Source organism: Trachurus japonicus, chromosome 23 (assembly GCF_045865225.1).
Source record: "Trachurus japonicus isolate A0001 chromosome 23, Traja_1.0".
In the NCBI taxonomy this organism is placed as follows: domain Eukaryota; kingdom Metazoa; phylum Chordata; class Actinopteri; order Carangiformes; family Carangidae; genus Trachurus; species Trachurus japonicus.
This window is the reverse complement of record NC_140929.1, coordinates 5,345,436-5,362,144: the sequence shown is the minus strand read 5'-3', so window position 1 is coordinate 5,362,144 and position 16,709 is coordinate 5,345,436. Positions and strand designations below refer to the sequence as shown.

The 16,709-nt window shown below is 40.4% G+C and overlaps 1 protein-coding gene across 4 annotated transcripts in view; it reads left to right on the top strand.

The window, feature by feature from the left end:
* The window catches only part of sfmbt2 (Scm like with four mbt domains 2), a 64,359-nt gene that overhangs the window by 3,028 nt on the left and 44,622 nt on the right, over positions 1–16,709 (top strand). For 3 of the 4 annotated variants that reach the window (XM_085768889.1, XM_085768887.1, XM_085768885.1), the window contains exons 2-4: positions 5,047–5,217; positions 8,663–8,757; positions 16,442–16,682. In XM_085768889.1, coding sequence (XP_085625015.1) covers positions 5,124–5,217; positions 8,663–8,757; positions 16,442–16,682 — 430 coding nt within the window. In that variant the 5' untranslated portion in view covers positions 5,047–5,123. Of the gene's footprint in view, positions 1–5,029; positions 5,218–8,662; positions 8,758–16,441; positions 16,683–16,709 lie in introns of all 4 variants that reach the window. The other variant, XM_085768886.1, reaches the window with a different exon arrangement.

The window sequence follows — 16,709 nt, the reverse complement described above, 5'->3', positions numbered from 1 at the left end:
CTGCGTGGACTCCCAATGAGGAAATAGAAAATAGAATGAAAAAAAACAGAAATCCTCCAAAATGTCAGTTTGTTTCAGAGATAAAAATGAACGAGAGACAAAACAACGCCGACACTGACAACAACCTTGTGGATGCTTTTCTGCCCCCGAGCGTTATAAAACTTGTTTAACCAAACGGAGAGAAACTCGACATGCTCTTACAGGAAGACGACGGCGCACACAAGTCGATTAAAGTTGACTTTAATCTGACTTTTCTCACCTTTTTATTAATTATTATTATAAATACTGTACGTTCAATCAACGTTTTCGAAGGAGGATGTGGGATTTAGTCGTTTCCATTCTGTTTTATAACCTGCTGGATGATCGACACATCCCAACAGTTTATACACCCACAGGAATATGATTATATAATTAAAGGGGTTTTTTGGGGGTTGTACTGTAGATGCATGTGTGTGCACAGAGCTGTGGTTCGGCTCTTTTGTTGTTTATGAAATGAGAAACGTTCTCAAAGGAAGAAAGAATGACAGAAAGAAAGACCCTCTGGGAAGTTGATAAAAGAGACTGAAATATGTGACCTTTGAAATTCCAAAGGGCGTCCAAAAAGTTTGCAAAATGTAATAAATGTGTCAGGGTGAATTTCTTTTTTAAAAAAAAGGGGGGAAATGACCAAAACGCAGTCCATAAGTATTTGGACGGTGACACATTTCCTGTTTTTTTGACTCTGAGGTCCATTTTTTGGATTTTTTTAAGGGTGTTCATAACATCTGTATCTGAGTATAGTCGAGTTCCTGTAGCAGCAGCAGCAGCAGCAGCAGCAGCAGTAGCAGCAGGATCAGGACAATGACAGGGCTGCAGCTCCTACACTCTTCATCTCATGTGGTCGTTCCAACCCTCAAATTAAAGCTCAGAGTCTCGGCTCTTGAACCAGGCGCTCATTGTTGAAGTTCAGATCCAATGTGCTGCAGTGTGGAGCCAGAATGAGGCAAAAACAGTGTGCATTTCCACACGGGGCTGCATCCAAATCACTTCTATTAGTTGTTTAAGCCATTTTATTTCAATTTTATTCATCTTTTGTTCATAATTTTAATAAATCTAGTGAGAAAGTGTGAAGAAAGAGTGAGAAAGTAGTAAAAGAAAGTTCCAAAATCCAAAGAAATGCCTTCAAAATGCGTCTTTGCACAGAAAAAAAGCAGCAAAATGTCACTTTTGAGAAGCTTAATGTCAATTCATTTCCTATAGCTATGTCTGCTTGATGAGATCATAACGCATCTTCTGCACAGTCACTGTTGCACCAAACCTTCTGTTATGTTAATGTTCAGCGTTAAGGGGGAGAGAGAAAAGAAAAACAAAAAAAACCCAAAACAGTCGCTAGAGGGGAATTTGAAGGGAAAAACCGAGTTGAAGATCCGCAGTTTGATGAGCTGTAACAACAACAGACAGTGATGTGTCAATGATGCAGCTGGAGATTGTGAGGAAAAGGAACAGTGATAGGCTGTGAAGGGGGCGGTGGGGGTGGGGAGGGGACGGTGGGGTGGGGTAAGAGGGGAGGGGGGGTTAGAGGGGCAGCGGTCGGTGTCATGTGAGCCAAATTAGCTCAGCTTGTTGTTTACGCAATGGATGTGTATGCTGGAGCTACTGTGTGTCGTGGTAGTAGTGGAGGAGGAGGAGGGGGAGGAGGAGGAGGAGGAGGAGGAGGAGGAGGGTGGCTAACACACACACACACACACACACACACAGACGCACACACACGCTCACACATACACCGTCGCAGCCTCACACACAGTTCTAGTTCTGTAAATACACTCGGCTCACACGGCAGCCCGAGCCGTTTCTCTCTGAGCTTTAATTTCCTCAGGATCTCCAGGGTGTTTCATTCTGTGTTCGTTGTCGTCATTATCGTCGTTGTCATCAGAGGATTGTTGGATTCACACTCTTTTTTGTGGTTTTTATTTTTAATTTTTCTTTTTTTTTCTCCCTTTTTTACAAATTCTGCCTGGGAACAACTCATCAGATTTTAACCGAAACAAGGATGATACTTCACTTCCTGCTCTTTTGGAGATTGATTTTTAAAGTTGGAGTTTTTACAAAGTGACGACCTTGATTTGGATCTGTTTTTTTGTGGCTTTTTTTTCCTTTTTCTCTGTGTGTTAGTGTGTGTTTTTGTGTGTGTTAGTGTGTGTGTGTGTTAGTGTGAGGATGGCTGTGTGATTGTGATGGCAGCGAGCCTCGGCTTTAATTGCCAGGTTGATGAAAGTGGGTGGAAGTTGCTGAGTGAGTGAGTCACTGGTGGTGGTGATGTGACGGAGGAGACAAACACCAGGCAAGTGATAAACAGCCTCTGTTGTTGTTGTTGTTGTGTTATTCTCACATGTTGTTGTTGTTGTTGTTGATCCTTCAGTTCAGACAGTTTCAGAAACAAACTGGTTCTTCAGTCTGTTCTGGTTCAGACCTGTAACATCTACTGTGACTGTAATAAGAGCTGATATGATAATTGTTCAGGAGATTGATTGTTAAAGATTGAGAACTTCGTCTTCTGTGTGTGAGGATCTGTTGGTTTTCATATAGTTTTAAACTGAATTTTCTCAGATTTGATGTGATTGGTTTGGGAAATAGCCTAAGACATTTGATGACAAGAACGAGGAAATAGTTCATAAATTAATCTAGAAGATGAGATGGTTCTGTAGGTGGAAATAAACTAGTCTCCAGTTTGATTCCTATCTAATAAAAGTCAGAAAATGCCCAGAGATACTTAAAAGGATAGTTCACTCAAAATTGAAATTTCACGACTAAGGGCTGGGAGAAGTTTCAGAGTCCTCCGTGCCTTCTCTGAGTTACAGCAGGGCTCCGTGCAGCACTGCATGTCCATATGACGGTTGCGAACGGGGCTCACTTTTCTTCGTCCAAAAAGACACACCAAAAAAAACATCCAAATACCTCCATAGTGCTCGTCTGTAATGTCCCTCTTGTATTGAAGCCTCGACATGAGAAATTGTTCAGAAAAAAATTAAATAAGTCTATATTTTAAGCTTGTTCGTAGCTGAAGCTACGATTTGCGGAGCCGTGAACTGGGTGTCAATGCAAATCGCGCGAGATTTGCACAGACACAGGCAAAGCAGTGAACTGAGACACTGGGAGCTTCCGCTACAAACAAGCTTAAAATATAGACTTATTTAATTTTTTTCAGAACAATTTCTCATGTCGGGGCTTCAATACAAGAGGGACATTACATACGAGCACTATGGAGGTATTTGGATGTTTTTTGGTGTGTCTTTTTGGATGAGGAAAAGTGAGCTCCGTTCGCTACCGTTATATGGACATGCAGTGCTGCACGGAGCCCCGCTGTAACTCAGAGAAGGCACGGAGGACTCTGAAACTTCTCCCAACCCTTAGTCGACATGAGGGTGAGTAGATAATGAGTGAAATTTGAATTTGGGGTGAACTATCCCTTTAAAGATTGAGAACTTTGTCTTCTGTGTGTGAGGATCTGTTGCTTTTCTCTTCTTTTCATATAGTTTTAAACAGAATTTTCTCAGATTTGAGGTGATTGGTTTGGGAAATTAGATGTTTCTTGACAAGAAGGAGGACTCTTTTTGCCGTTTCCAAATAGTTCAGAAATTAATCTAGAAGATGAGATGGTTCTGTAGGTGGAAATAAACTAGTCTCCAGTTTGATCCCTATCTAATAAAAGTCAGAAAATGCCCAGAAATACTTAAAGGAATAAATACACAAGAGCTGCATATGTGTGTGACGATTATACAAAGTTTGTAAAATAGTTTAAAAAGTCGTGATCTGATAAAAAAAAATAAAGAGCATCTACAGTATTAAGCTTTTTAACCTTCAGATGAAATGAGCAGCACATATTTATACACTGATAAAACTGTCGGCTCAGGACGGCACTAATTAGAGGATGAGAGACGCATCAGGATCAGTGATTGATTGATTGATTGATTGATTGATTGATTGATCACGTCATCCGTTTGCAGCACGGTGATTAATCACAGTGTCGAGGAGGGGAAAAAAAACAACAAAACACTTTGCTGGTGGAAAAAAAAGTGTCGACAAATGAAACAATCAGTCACAATCAGGTGTCGATGTGTTTTTTTTTTTTTTTTTCCATCAGTTTGCATCATGTTTCACTTTTGGCTTTTTTCTTGATCTGAACTGGTTTGTGTGCAGCAGCAGCAGCGTGTCGTCGTCGTGGTGATCTCAGGGGCAACGTGTCCCTCTCTGTACATGTCATGATACATATTTATCGTCGCACTTCCTCTTTCCACCTTCCATATCCCGCCTGCAGCTCTGCAGCTCTCTCTCTCTCTCTCTGCTCTCCCTCGCTTTTTACTGTCAGGTCGCTCAATTTCACCATCCTCCTTCTCCTGCTCGCTCGCGCCTTTCCAGTTTTTCTACTACAGTATGTCGCGCTCTGATTGGTTTATCACACACACATGCAGCGTTTCTTTCTTTTTTCCTTTTTTTTTTTTTCTTTTTTAAATCCTGTGGTATGCAAATATACATGCAGCCGGGAGACGATATGCATAAAACCGACAGAGTAAGAGACAGAGTAACAGGATTTCCACTCGGCTTTTAATGATGCTGAAGCTTGGTCCTGTGTGTGTGTGTCTGTGTGTGTGTGTGTTTAATGTCTTGTTTGATCAGTGCACACACGAAGCAGCAGCAGAATCTGATCAGCTGTTTCTTGTGCAAACAGCGTTAAAGTTGAAGCTTTTTGGAGGTGGCATGTATTTCTTCCTGCCCGTCTCAGCCACAGTGACCGCCGCCGTCGCTCATGCAAAACCACCCACTTCTTCTTTTGTTTGTTCTGAAGAAACTGGAGATGCAAAAGTGCATCATTTCCTGTCTGCAGGATGACTTTTCCAGGGAAATTCTTACTTAATAGTGGGTGTGTGTGTGTTTTGGGTGAACTTTAAATCTTTTATGAACTGTCACGCTACTTTAAGAAAAAAGGCTGGCGCTTCTGCAAGAATCCTGCAGAAATTAGAGCATTAATTCAACTTTTTTTTTCCTCCTTTAGGGCTACAAAGGAAAAAGACAGACAGAGAGAGATGCAGTGAGGAGGAAGTGAGACGCCTCAGGTCTGAAGTCGACACTCGCCAGGGAAACGGAGGATGCAGCAGTCTCGTGCTCAGGAGCAGCCGTTGGCCCTCACCACGGTCAAGGCCTACAGCTCCACCAATGGGAAAGAAGAGGAGGTGAACACAGGTGAGGCCTGCCTACAGTATAGCTTTCTATTTGCCCCGTCCCGCCCCCTCTCAGGTGAGATCAGGTGAACGATGAGGAAGGGAGGAATCTTTCTATTCTGGAAAGACGACCTTTAGATGGGTCAGTGGTTAAAGCGATAGTTCACCCAAAATTCAAATTTCACTCATTTTCTACTCACCCTCATGTCGACTAAGAGCTGTGAGAACTTTCAGAGTCCTCCGTGGCTTCTCTGAGTTACGGGGGGGTCCGCGCAGCAGTATTTATCCATATAATGGTTGTGAATGGTGCTCACTTTTCTTCGTCCAAAAAGACACACCAAAAAACATCCAAATACCTCCATACTGCTCGTCTGTAATGTCCCTCTTGTATTGAAGCCCCGACATGAGAAATTGTTCCGAAAAAAAAAAAAAAAGTCTATATTTTAAGCTTGTTTGTAGCGGAAGCTCCCAGTGTCTCAGTTCACTGCTCTTCCTGTGTCAGTGCAAATCTCGCGTGATTTGCACAGACCAGCGGAACAATTTCTCATGTCGGGGCTTCAATAGAGAGCCTAAGCGGAAGCAGGAAGTAACGGTCACCATGGGACCTCAACTCTGAAAAACTCGCCATTCAAATGAACAGGACTGAAAATTTTATTTCGTGATCCGTTTGAATTGTGCCATGAGAAAAAAATATGTCCTCTACCTGTTTAAAACATCACGTTTCATCCCGAGAAATCAGCCGTTTGTTGTAAAGCTATTGTAGAATAAAATTCAGAAGAATCTGTAAGCAGAAAGACTACAAGTCGCGTAGGTGACGTCACACACCAAATGCCGCCCTTTCCTGTGTCAGTTGGTGACGTATTTTTTGTGGGACACAGATCTGTAGTCCGTAGAGCGGTCTTTACACAAAATACATTCTTCTGTTGCCGTTTTATGATAAACGGCTGATTTCTCGGCATGAAACGTGATGTTTTAAACAGGTAGAGGACATATTTTTTTCTCATGGCGCAATTCAATCGGATCACGAAATAAAATGTTCAGTCTCATTCATTTGAATGGCGAGTTTTTCAGAGTTGAGGTCCCATGGCGCCGTTACTTCCTGCTTCCGCTTAGGCTCTCTATACAAGAGGGACATTACAGACGAGCAGTATGGAGGTATTTGGATGTTTTTTGGTGTGTCTTTTTGGACGAAGAAAAGTGGTATCCATTCACAACCATTATATGGACAAATATTGCTGCGCGGACCCCCCGCTGTAACTCAGAGAATGCACGGAGGACTCTAAAACTTCTCACAGCTCTTAGTTGACATGAGGGTGAGTAGATAATGACTGAAATTTGAATTTTGGGTGAACTATCCCTTTAATATCCATCTGTTAATCAGCTTTTCTATTGTGTAGATATCAAAGTTTTAGATTTTACCTTCAGTGTTCGTTCTGTTTATTTGCAGGTTAATGCATGTGCTGTATTTATGGTATTATAAATATTAATAGAGCATAATTTAGGGGAAAAGTTGTCCCTTTTTTGTACTTATCCAGGGGTTTAAAATGTCTAACAGAACCAGATTGTCTCTTCTGGCACCTCAGGATTCGTTAGCGTCTCATTTCTCGGCATCAGCCTGTTTCAAGTCTTTAGAAAAGCGTGAAACTGAAGCTATTACAGTTGGTTAGTTAGTATGTGTTACAGAATGTGTCAGATGATGCAACACTACGAGATACCGCCAGTGTGTGCTTTTTCTTTTTTTTCTTTTTCCTATTAATGGTGAAGATGTTAGTGATAATAATTTGTTATTTTGGATGTATACGAAGCAGGAGGAGTCGTTAGCCGTGTCCCAACTCCGCAGTTGTTACGTAGGTTTGAGTGTGTCAAGATTTCACACTTTTCTATGTGGTTACACTTCAGTTAAAAAGTGCCAACAGATTCTTTTGCTGTTAATGCACTGAATGTCCCATAATGCATTGCACAGAGGAAATGCAGGAAATGCTCACTGCTGGGGAGGGGAAAAAAACTGAAAACAAAATCTGGGATAGTGGTAAAACATGAATTGTACACATGTTTGCTCATGTTTCCTGTCCACCTCCTAATGAGAAGAGCAGAGAAACCTCAATAGATAACCTGAAAACGTTTGATGACATCACTTCCTGATAGAATAAAACAGAAGAGTCGACTGTGACGGTTTATTTTAGGCACTGACTGACTGCACCACATCCACATCCAGTCAGTATATAGCACACAAGTGGGTCAGATGTAGACGACGCTTATTTGTTTACATTTTAGTGAACGTGCAACATAAGAAATCGTGTTTATTACACTGCAAAAACTCAAAATCTTACCAAGAATATTTGTCTTATTTCTAGTCAAAACAAATCTCATTATACTTAAAATAAAACTTATCACATTAAAAAAAGAGCTTGTTTTTAGACAGTTTTTACTTCTTTCAAGCATATTTTTTACTTTAAATAAGTAGAAAAATCTGCTAAGCTTTTATCCCTTATTACAAGCACAAAAAACTTGCTTTCACTGGCAGATTTTTCTACTTATTTCAAATGAAAATTTGTTTGAAACAAGTGAAAATGATCTAAAAACAAGTAAATTTTTAGGTGATGAGTCTTATTTTAAGTGGAAAGAGATTAGTTTGGAGTAGAAATTAGACATTTTGACAAGAAATACGACAAATATTCTTGGAAAGATTTTGAGTTTTTGCAGTGTAGAAACTTCGTAGAAACAAAGATTCACTTACTTTTGATACTGAAGGAAAACTTCTGAATTTTTGAAGATCACAGGAAGAAAAGTTTGTAGTTTGTCACGACTGTGCAGAAGTGCATGTGTGTGTTTGACAATTAAATGAGAAGAAAATGTGCAATGTTTGACACAAGATGTGTTTGCAGGGTGCTAATAGTTAGTTCTGTTTGTTATGTGTGTGTGAGTGTGCATGAGTGAATAGAAATAAACTCCATCAAAACAGCAGCTTCCTCTCGTTACACACACACACTGCAAAAACTCAAAATCTTCCCAAGAATATTTGTCTTATTTCTTGTCAAAATGTCTCATTTCTGGTCAAAACTAATCTCTTTCCACTTAAAATAAGACTCATCACCTAAAAATCAACTTGTTTTTAGATCATTTTCACTTTTTTTTGTTTTTTTTGTGCTTGTAATAAGAAAGAAAAACTTGCTCCACTATCAGATTTTTCTACTTATTTCAATTGAAAATATGCTTGAAAGAAGTAAAAAGTGTCTAAAAACAAGCTACTTTTTGATGTGATGAGTCTTATTTGAGGTATAATGAGATTTGTTTTGACTAGAAATGACATTTTTGACTAGAAATAAGACAAATATTCTTGGTAAGATATTGAGTTTTTGCAGTGCACAAACACACACTCTGACTTTCTGTGTTTAATTGCCTCCTGTGTGTGTGTGCAATGTTTATTTTAGTTTAGTTTTGATTGACGGGAGCTTCTGTCCACTCAGACGCAGAGTCCATGGAGGAGGAGGCGGAGTTTAACTGGGAGGAGTACATGGAGGAGACGGGGGCCAACGCCGCCCCCCACACCACTTTCAAACACGTGAGTGTCCGACCGTCGCACATCATCATCATCATCACCATCACCATGGCTCCCATCGCCGCGGTGATCCGTTAAACACAGCCTCTTGCAGGTGAAATACCATCTGCAGAAATCCTTTAATGACACACACACGGGGTCGGGTCGGGGCCGAGGTTACTACTGATGCTTCGTTTCGTGACGCACAAGTCGTTTGACAACCTCCATGCGCTTCTGTAAACACAGTTGTGTGTAATTACTGAGGCGTACGAAAGGAAACAGCACAGAGGGAAGTCGTTTGGTGGCAGAAATTTCAGAGCTGGGTGAAATAGTTCATATTTGCAATTATCCTCCTCCTCACTCGGAGGAATGGCATCGTTTATTTATTTATTCTTTTTGAAATAATAAGATAACATATAAAAAAGAGGTGTACGTTTATGCCTGTGTGATTCTTTAAAAGTGAACAGGACAGGTAATAGTAATATCAGTGATGACTTTGACTTCCTTTGAGCCTTTAATCCTTCTTGGTTAAACAAATCTATGACAGATGAGTCACGTTGTTCTTTTCAATCCCTGAGCGTTGGTGACGTTTCCATGAAGCCCTTTGTGGTGAAACGCCTCTGTCTTTAATTGTAATGTAATGTAATGTGATGTTATGGTTGTACCTGTCTGACAGGTGCTGCTGCAGATAGATACAAAGAGAATTTAAAGGAATAGTTCACCAAAAAAAATCACCCTCATGCTGATGAATGAATACTCCGTAGTAGTTTTTTATTCCTCAAAGTGCATCTGGAGACCCGGGAGGCCGGTTCGTAGTCCAACAAAAGCCTTATATGAGAGTCAATAGCGCCCGACACAAAAACGTCTATAAAACTACACAAAAACCATTTAATATTTCTCCACACTGCTCGTCCACTGCAATCCAAGTGTCCTGAAGGGATATACAAGTCCAGAGTTTACGAACCGACGTTGTTTAGGACATTAGGCTGTAAAAATGTCCTAAATGACGTCGGCTTGAGTAAACCCTGGACTATATGGCGGAATATTAAATGGTTTTTGTGTAGTTTTATGGACCTTTTTGTGTCAGGTGCTATTGACTCTCATATAAAGTTTTCGTTGGACTACAAACCGGCCTCCCGGGTCTCCAGATGCACTTTGAGGAATAAAAACCTACTCCGGAGTATTCATCAGCGTGAGGGTGAGTCAACAATGAATTTAATTTTTTGGTGAACTATTCCTTTAATGCAGTGATTGTGGTTATTGAAGTTTTTAGGGGAAGCGCTGCTCAACTCCCTCAGGAGGAAATGGTGCATTTGTTTTCAGTGGCGGATTAATCCATGTTTGGTGTTTTAGTGAGTGTTTTGGGTGGCAGGATGATGTGTGTGTGTGTGTGCGTGTGTGTGTGTTTTTTGGACTGAGACAGAATAAACCAACAGTTTTGCGTGTTGAAATATCAGCTCAGTGAGTAAAAGTGTCAGAAATACTTGGAAACAGCAGATTGTTTGTAAGATTACAAACTTAAGTGCCAGAATCAAATCAGATCTTCAGATTTGGACACGATATCTGACGCAATCTCTTCGCATTTTGGCACAAACACTCAGCAGAGCTCGGGGATGGAGCTGATTTGATTTGTTAAAAAAATAAAATAAAATTCACCTGATGACGAAAAGAAAAGAGAGAAAAGCTTTTTTTTGTGTGTGTGCGCAGCTGTTTGAGCTCTATCTCCGAAATCTGAGTCAAGAAAATTCTCAAGAAAAGTGAATCATCAGATTTAAAGAGAAAGAACGCAGGACTTGTTATAAGGAATCGATTGATGAGTGCATCAGAGCTGAGACTGTGGCATGAAGTGGAAGAGGTACTTTCCTTTGGTTTTCCCTTGGTTTTCCTTTGGTTTTCCTTGGCAGCGGCTCAGTTCTGTGCTCTGCTCTGATTCACCAGGTTTCAACTTGTATCTGATACCAAAGTGAAGCGATGCTGATCCCAGTTCAGTTCAGTTCAGACCGATCCGATGAATGATCCAAGTCCAGGTTCAAACTCTGCTTTGTGTTTTTTTTCTGTCCAGTGTCTGATCTGACCAGACAAGCTGCTGCTGTATATCATCAAGACACGCGGGTTTTCTGAGTAACTGAATTAAGGGGATTTTCCAAAAATAATACTGAATCAGCTAATTGTTTCTTCTTTTTTTTTTTCTTTTTTCCCGCCTAACGTTGTTGTTCTTTGTCCAAATGCTGAGCTCGGCAGAACGGCCGCGGTGCCAGACTCATGATGAATTTACTTCCCAACCAAGTTATTTAAATGTTCCCAAAGTGGCCAGATGCTGTTTTGACTGTGAGTCTGTGTTGATTTAAACAAACACAGGTTCAGATTCAGGCTGGTTTGTTTAGGCTTTGATTGGATATTTCAATCAATTTTTGATTTGTATAGCATCTTTTTTCTTTTTTTTTTCTTGAATAGTGCTTTTAGAAACAGTGGAAATCAATTACAGGACAGAGATAAATAATGGAGGGAGGGCAAACTATGCATCAATAGAGATTATGATCAGCATATAGAAACACATAGACAAACAATGAATTTACATGCACCAACACAATAAAAGCTGTAAAAGGGCAAAACAGAGCAAAATTAAAAAAGAGAATGTCTATAAAATAATAAAAACCTGTGTTAGCTTTAGTCTTTAGTCTTTAGCCTGGTACGTCACTTATTTTCATCCCTGGAAACACTTGTGTTGTGTTGTGACTTTTTGCAGCTCATGTTTCGTTCAGTTAGTGAAGCTTAATGAAGTTTTCTGAATTTGCAGCACATTTGACTCTTTGTGTATATGTTTTTTCTTATTTTAAAGGAACAGTAACAGTATTTTTTTGTAAATATGAACTATAAAGGTGTAGCTTCTGTCTTCATCTGGGTCCGTCCCTTTTTTGCGTCCCGTGAGACAGTTCCATTGTTCTGTGTTTTTATATATATATATATATTAGCATGTTAATGTTTGTGTCTTTGTGTGTGTTTTAGAGACGTCATAACAAAGCTGACATAACTTGTTGACTTCACTTAAGTTGTGAAAACAGTTGCATGACGTCTTGTTCTGTGTCATGTCTGAGAAAATGACTCGGGTAACATCCTTGGACAAACAATCCGAGTCAGGGAACGTTTCATTAAAGGGATAGTTCACCCAAAATTCAAATTTCATTTCTCATTATCTACTCACCCTCATGTCGACTAAGGTTGGGAGAAGTTTCAGAGTCCTCCGTGCCTTCTCAGAGTTACGGGGGGGTCCGCGCAGCAGTATTTGTCCATATAATGGTTGTGAATGGGCCTCACTTTTCTTCGTACAAAAATACACACCAAAAAACATCCAAATACCTCCATAGTGCTTGTCTGTAATGTCCCTCTTGTATTGAAGCCCCGACATGAGAAATTGTTCCGGAAGAGCAGTGAACTGAGACACTGGGAGCTTCCGCTACAAACAAGCTTAAAATATAGACTTATTTAATTTTTTTCGGAACAATTTCTCATGTCGGGGCTTCAATACAAGAGGGACATTACAGACGAGCAGTATGGAGGTATTTGGATGTTTTTTTGGTGTGTCTTTTTGGACGAAGAAAAGTGGTGTCCGTTCGCAACCGTCATATGGACATGCAGTGCTGCACGAAGGACTCTGAAATTTCTCCCAGCCCTTAGTCGACATGAGGGTGAGTAGATAATGAGTGAAATTTGAATTTTGGGTGAACTATCCCTTTAAAGATTTACTGTAAGACTGAAGCATGAGACCAGAGCACATCAAAGGTCACATCATCATGTGTATGATCTATGATGCAATAGACAAATAGAAGATTTAACACAGCAGCTCAGATGAAGCTTTGCAAAGCATCAGACACTGAGAATTACATCGTGAGTTTTCACTTTCCTTGGTAACGTGTTGCTAACGATCAGGTTGATTATTGTTTTGGTGTCTGAGCTCAGGTTTGGTGACGACACTGAAGGTTTTTTCTTTCTTTTTTTTTGTTTTTTTGTTTCTCTGCTGCAGCTTCAGTGGGGTTTTTTTTCTTTTTTTCCTGCTTGGGAGGATTTGTAAACGGTAAAACGGACTGAGCTTATATAACACTGCTTTCGTCTTAGACACCAGTCAAAGCTCTTTAGAGTGCACCGCCGCGCTGCGTTCACACACGTTCGGACATCACACAATTCAAGAGCTGGGAATCGAACTACAAAGCTTCTGATTAGCAGACGACCCACTGTTACCCTCCTGTCCCTTAAGTGATTATTGAAGTAATTATTTTACTTTCAGTGTTTTAAACACACATCAACAGCAGCAGCAGCAGCAGCAGCATGTCAGACGCCTGTTAAGGTCTTTGAAGTGCACTCAGCTGTATGAAAGCTGCTGCGCTGCTGATACAGTTTGATTGATTGGTTAATTGATTGGCGTAAAGCTTAATGTAGTTTGAATTTTTATTCACATAACAGATTGAAAATCATTCAGATAGATAGATAGATAGATAGATAGATACATAGATACATAGATAGATAGATAGATAGATAGATAGATAGATAGATAGATAGATAGATAGATAGATACATAGATAGATAGATAGATACATAGATAGATACATAGATAGATAGATAGATAGATAGATAGAGATGCATGTTTAAATGTTTAAGAGTTTATAAAGCTGCACGAAAATAGATAGATAGATAGATAGATAGATAGATAGATAGATAGATAGATAGATAGATAGATAGATAGATAGATAGATAGATAGATAGATAGATAGATAGATAGATAGATACTTTATTTATCCCGAAGGAAATTCAGTTTCTCAGCTGCACAATAAACATCATTATTCAACAAGACAAGACATAAAATAGTAAAAAGCATATTAGAGAATAAATAAAAACAGTGACAATAAATACCCCATGGCATAAAAAAAGCATAAATATTCATGTTAGATATCATATTTTAGAAACAAGTTACTATTTTAATTTATTTTATCTTTATTTATATTTAGGTGTTGTCATATTTTTGGTACTTTTGCTTATTCAGCAATCTCTTTTTTCTTCTTTTTTGCACACATACACCACATTAAATGTTTCTGATTGTGACAACTTGATTTTTTTCCTTAATAATACATCAGTTTGATCCAGTCTTGTAGTTTTTTTTGCATCCTCCTCCTCCTCCTTCTCCTGTTACCGGATGATTACCGGTTTTGCTTTTGCCTCTGTCACTGTGTTACATCATCATCATCATCATCATCATCACCGTGGCAGCAGCAGCATCAGTATCATAGGGACCAGATGGGCGAACGAACGCTGCATGGTTGATCCTGGACGCGAGGTCTTTATCCACCTCAGCTGACGGACAGAGCAGCTGTCCTTCCGGCCCGTCCCGTCCCGTCTCGGCTTTCACTGCTGAAGGGGCGGAGCGAGAAGAAACGTCACGCGTTACGTCCAGTTTCTTACATCACATCACTCTGAGTGTAAATAAGGACGAGATTAGAATATGTAGGGCTTGTTTTGTTTTTGTTTTTTTTATTTTGTGTGTGAGTGAGGCTTCGGTGTTGGACAAACTGTGGCGATTTGAGCGGCTCGGGTCTCTCGGGAAGCTAAATTGCCTTGTTGGTAAGTGGATTGAGTCACTGGGAAACAGACCATGAATTCCCCAGAAAAATGTGATTCAGTAAAGTGCAGCCTTCCTCTCTCTCTCTCTTTCTCTCTTTCTCTCTTTCTCTTTCTCTCTCTCTGCCTGGACAAATTGAAACAGTGATTTCTCTTGGGCCTGCACACACACACACACACACACAAACACACACACTACACATGACTACACACCACACACACACACAGTCAGTGTTTGCTGCCCGTAGCTCTCTCCCTCTCTCTTACATAAGCCAACCAGAGTGATACAGCACGTTTGCATTGTTGTAGCAGGAAGTCACGGGGCCATTTGTATTGTGTTTATTTCTAAGATGTTGGCTTTTTCCATTCACTCGAGAGTGTGTGCGTCTGTGTGAGTGTTGAATGCGAACATCCTGTCGGGCTTGTAGGGTTCTCGAGAGTTTTTGTATGGCAGCCTGTGGCTACGGTGGAAACGCAGCATTATGTTGCTGCTGCATTCAGGGTCTCGGGCCGGAGGAGGCGATAAATCTGTGCCGTGCCGGGGAGAAACTTGAAAAGGCCGTTGTTGTTACAGAGCTCTGGAAAAAAAAAGTCTTCATTAATTCTGCTCTGTGATTATTTTATCATTTATTCTGTGTGCTCACTTCACCTGCCTGTGGTTTTGCTGCCCTGAAAGAAAAAACAAAAACACGCAATCTTCTGCCTGAAAGAGTAAAAACGGCATCTAACAATTACTTTCTTCATCCATTAATGGATCGTTTAGTCTCTAAAATACACTTCGTACCTCCCAGAATCCACCTGAAATGCTTGTTTTTAGTCAGAAAAAACTATTTGCAGTCACATATAATGGTAGAGAGCAGCAGGTTTTTTTTTTTTTTTTACATTTTAGAGAAGGTTAAAGAACCCGTTATTATGCAATGTCTTGAGAAAATTCTTCAGATTTGGCAAAAACACCCAATTCAACTCATAAATTAACTTTAACTTGAACTTTAATTAGACTTTTGTGGTCAAAGGTCAAAGCTCAAGGTCACTGTGAACACACCTCGCAACTTCATCCACTAATTTTACTGAGATAAAAAGATGTGATTATATTTTATATCCAAATGGTGAGAGGTCAACTTTATTGTGACATTATAACATAACGTAACATTGCTCTGTCCATTATTTCAATGCTGTAACTCAGGAAGGGTAAGATTGTAGCCATTTCCTGCTGGTCGGCGGAGGGATACGACCACAAGGCCGTAATTCTAGTTCCTAGATTGTCTGAATATTCTAGAAAGAGAGAGAGAGTGAGAGAGAGAGAGAAATTATTTTTTTTTTAAAGGAAAAAGTCAAAACACTCTGACCTTTAGTCCTAAGTGTGACTCAAGCTCTGAAACCACATGATCCGGTTACAGATGATGAAACTGAGAAGTGACCAGGGTCAGTGGCGGACGAGGCCTCTGCCTCGTTCGCATAAAACTTATTGACCTCAATGACATAATCAGTTTGTTTTCCACAAGCTGCGCATAACTTCCCACAAACTGACATTTTTAAAGGGATAGTTCAACATTTTGGAAAAATGTCCCCCTTTAGTCATAGCAGTAGATTTGTTACCTTTAATTGTCGGTGCAAGCTATTTTTAGAACGGTTACCAGACAGAGTTGTTTTAGAGGGAAATACAGAGACTGCTTGATGAAAAACTGCCCCCGACGGGAACACGCATCAGCGATTTTGCATGAATTTTCCTCTAAAACAACTCTGTCTGGTAACGTTCTGTTATTATCTCATAGCGTGGTGAATGTGCAGGTCACAACTTGTCCACCAGAGCGTTTTGGAGTTGTTGGATTGTGTATTTGATGAGTTTGATGAGGGAAACCAAGAAAAAACCCATTAGCCTCCGTAGCGTAGCTCTGAGCAGCTCACGGCTGTGCTCCGCCGTTCTAAAAACAGCTTGCACCGACAATTAAAGGTAACAAACCTACTCCTAAAACTATAGGGATCATGGCAATGGGCGAATTTGCCAAAGTATTGAACTATCCCTTTAAGTGTATAGGATTAGCAGAGTTCCCCTTTATTTATTTTTTTATATTTAAAAAAACGTATCTCCGTCCCTCGGCAGGTGGAGATCAGCCTGCAGAGCAGCTTCCAGCCCGGCATGAAGCTGGAAGTGGCCAATAAGAGCAGCCCGGACACGTACTGGGTGGCCACCATCATCACCACATGTGGCCAGCTGCTGCTGCTGCGCTTCAGCGGCTACGCCGACGACCGCAAGGCCGACTTCTGGTGTGATGTCATGACGGCCGAGCTGCATCCGGTGGGCTGGTGCGCCCAGAACAACAAGACCCTGATGCCCCCCGAAGGTAGGAAGCAAAACACATGAACCTGAA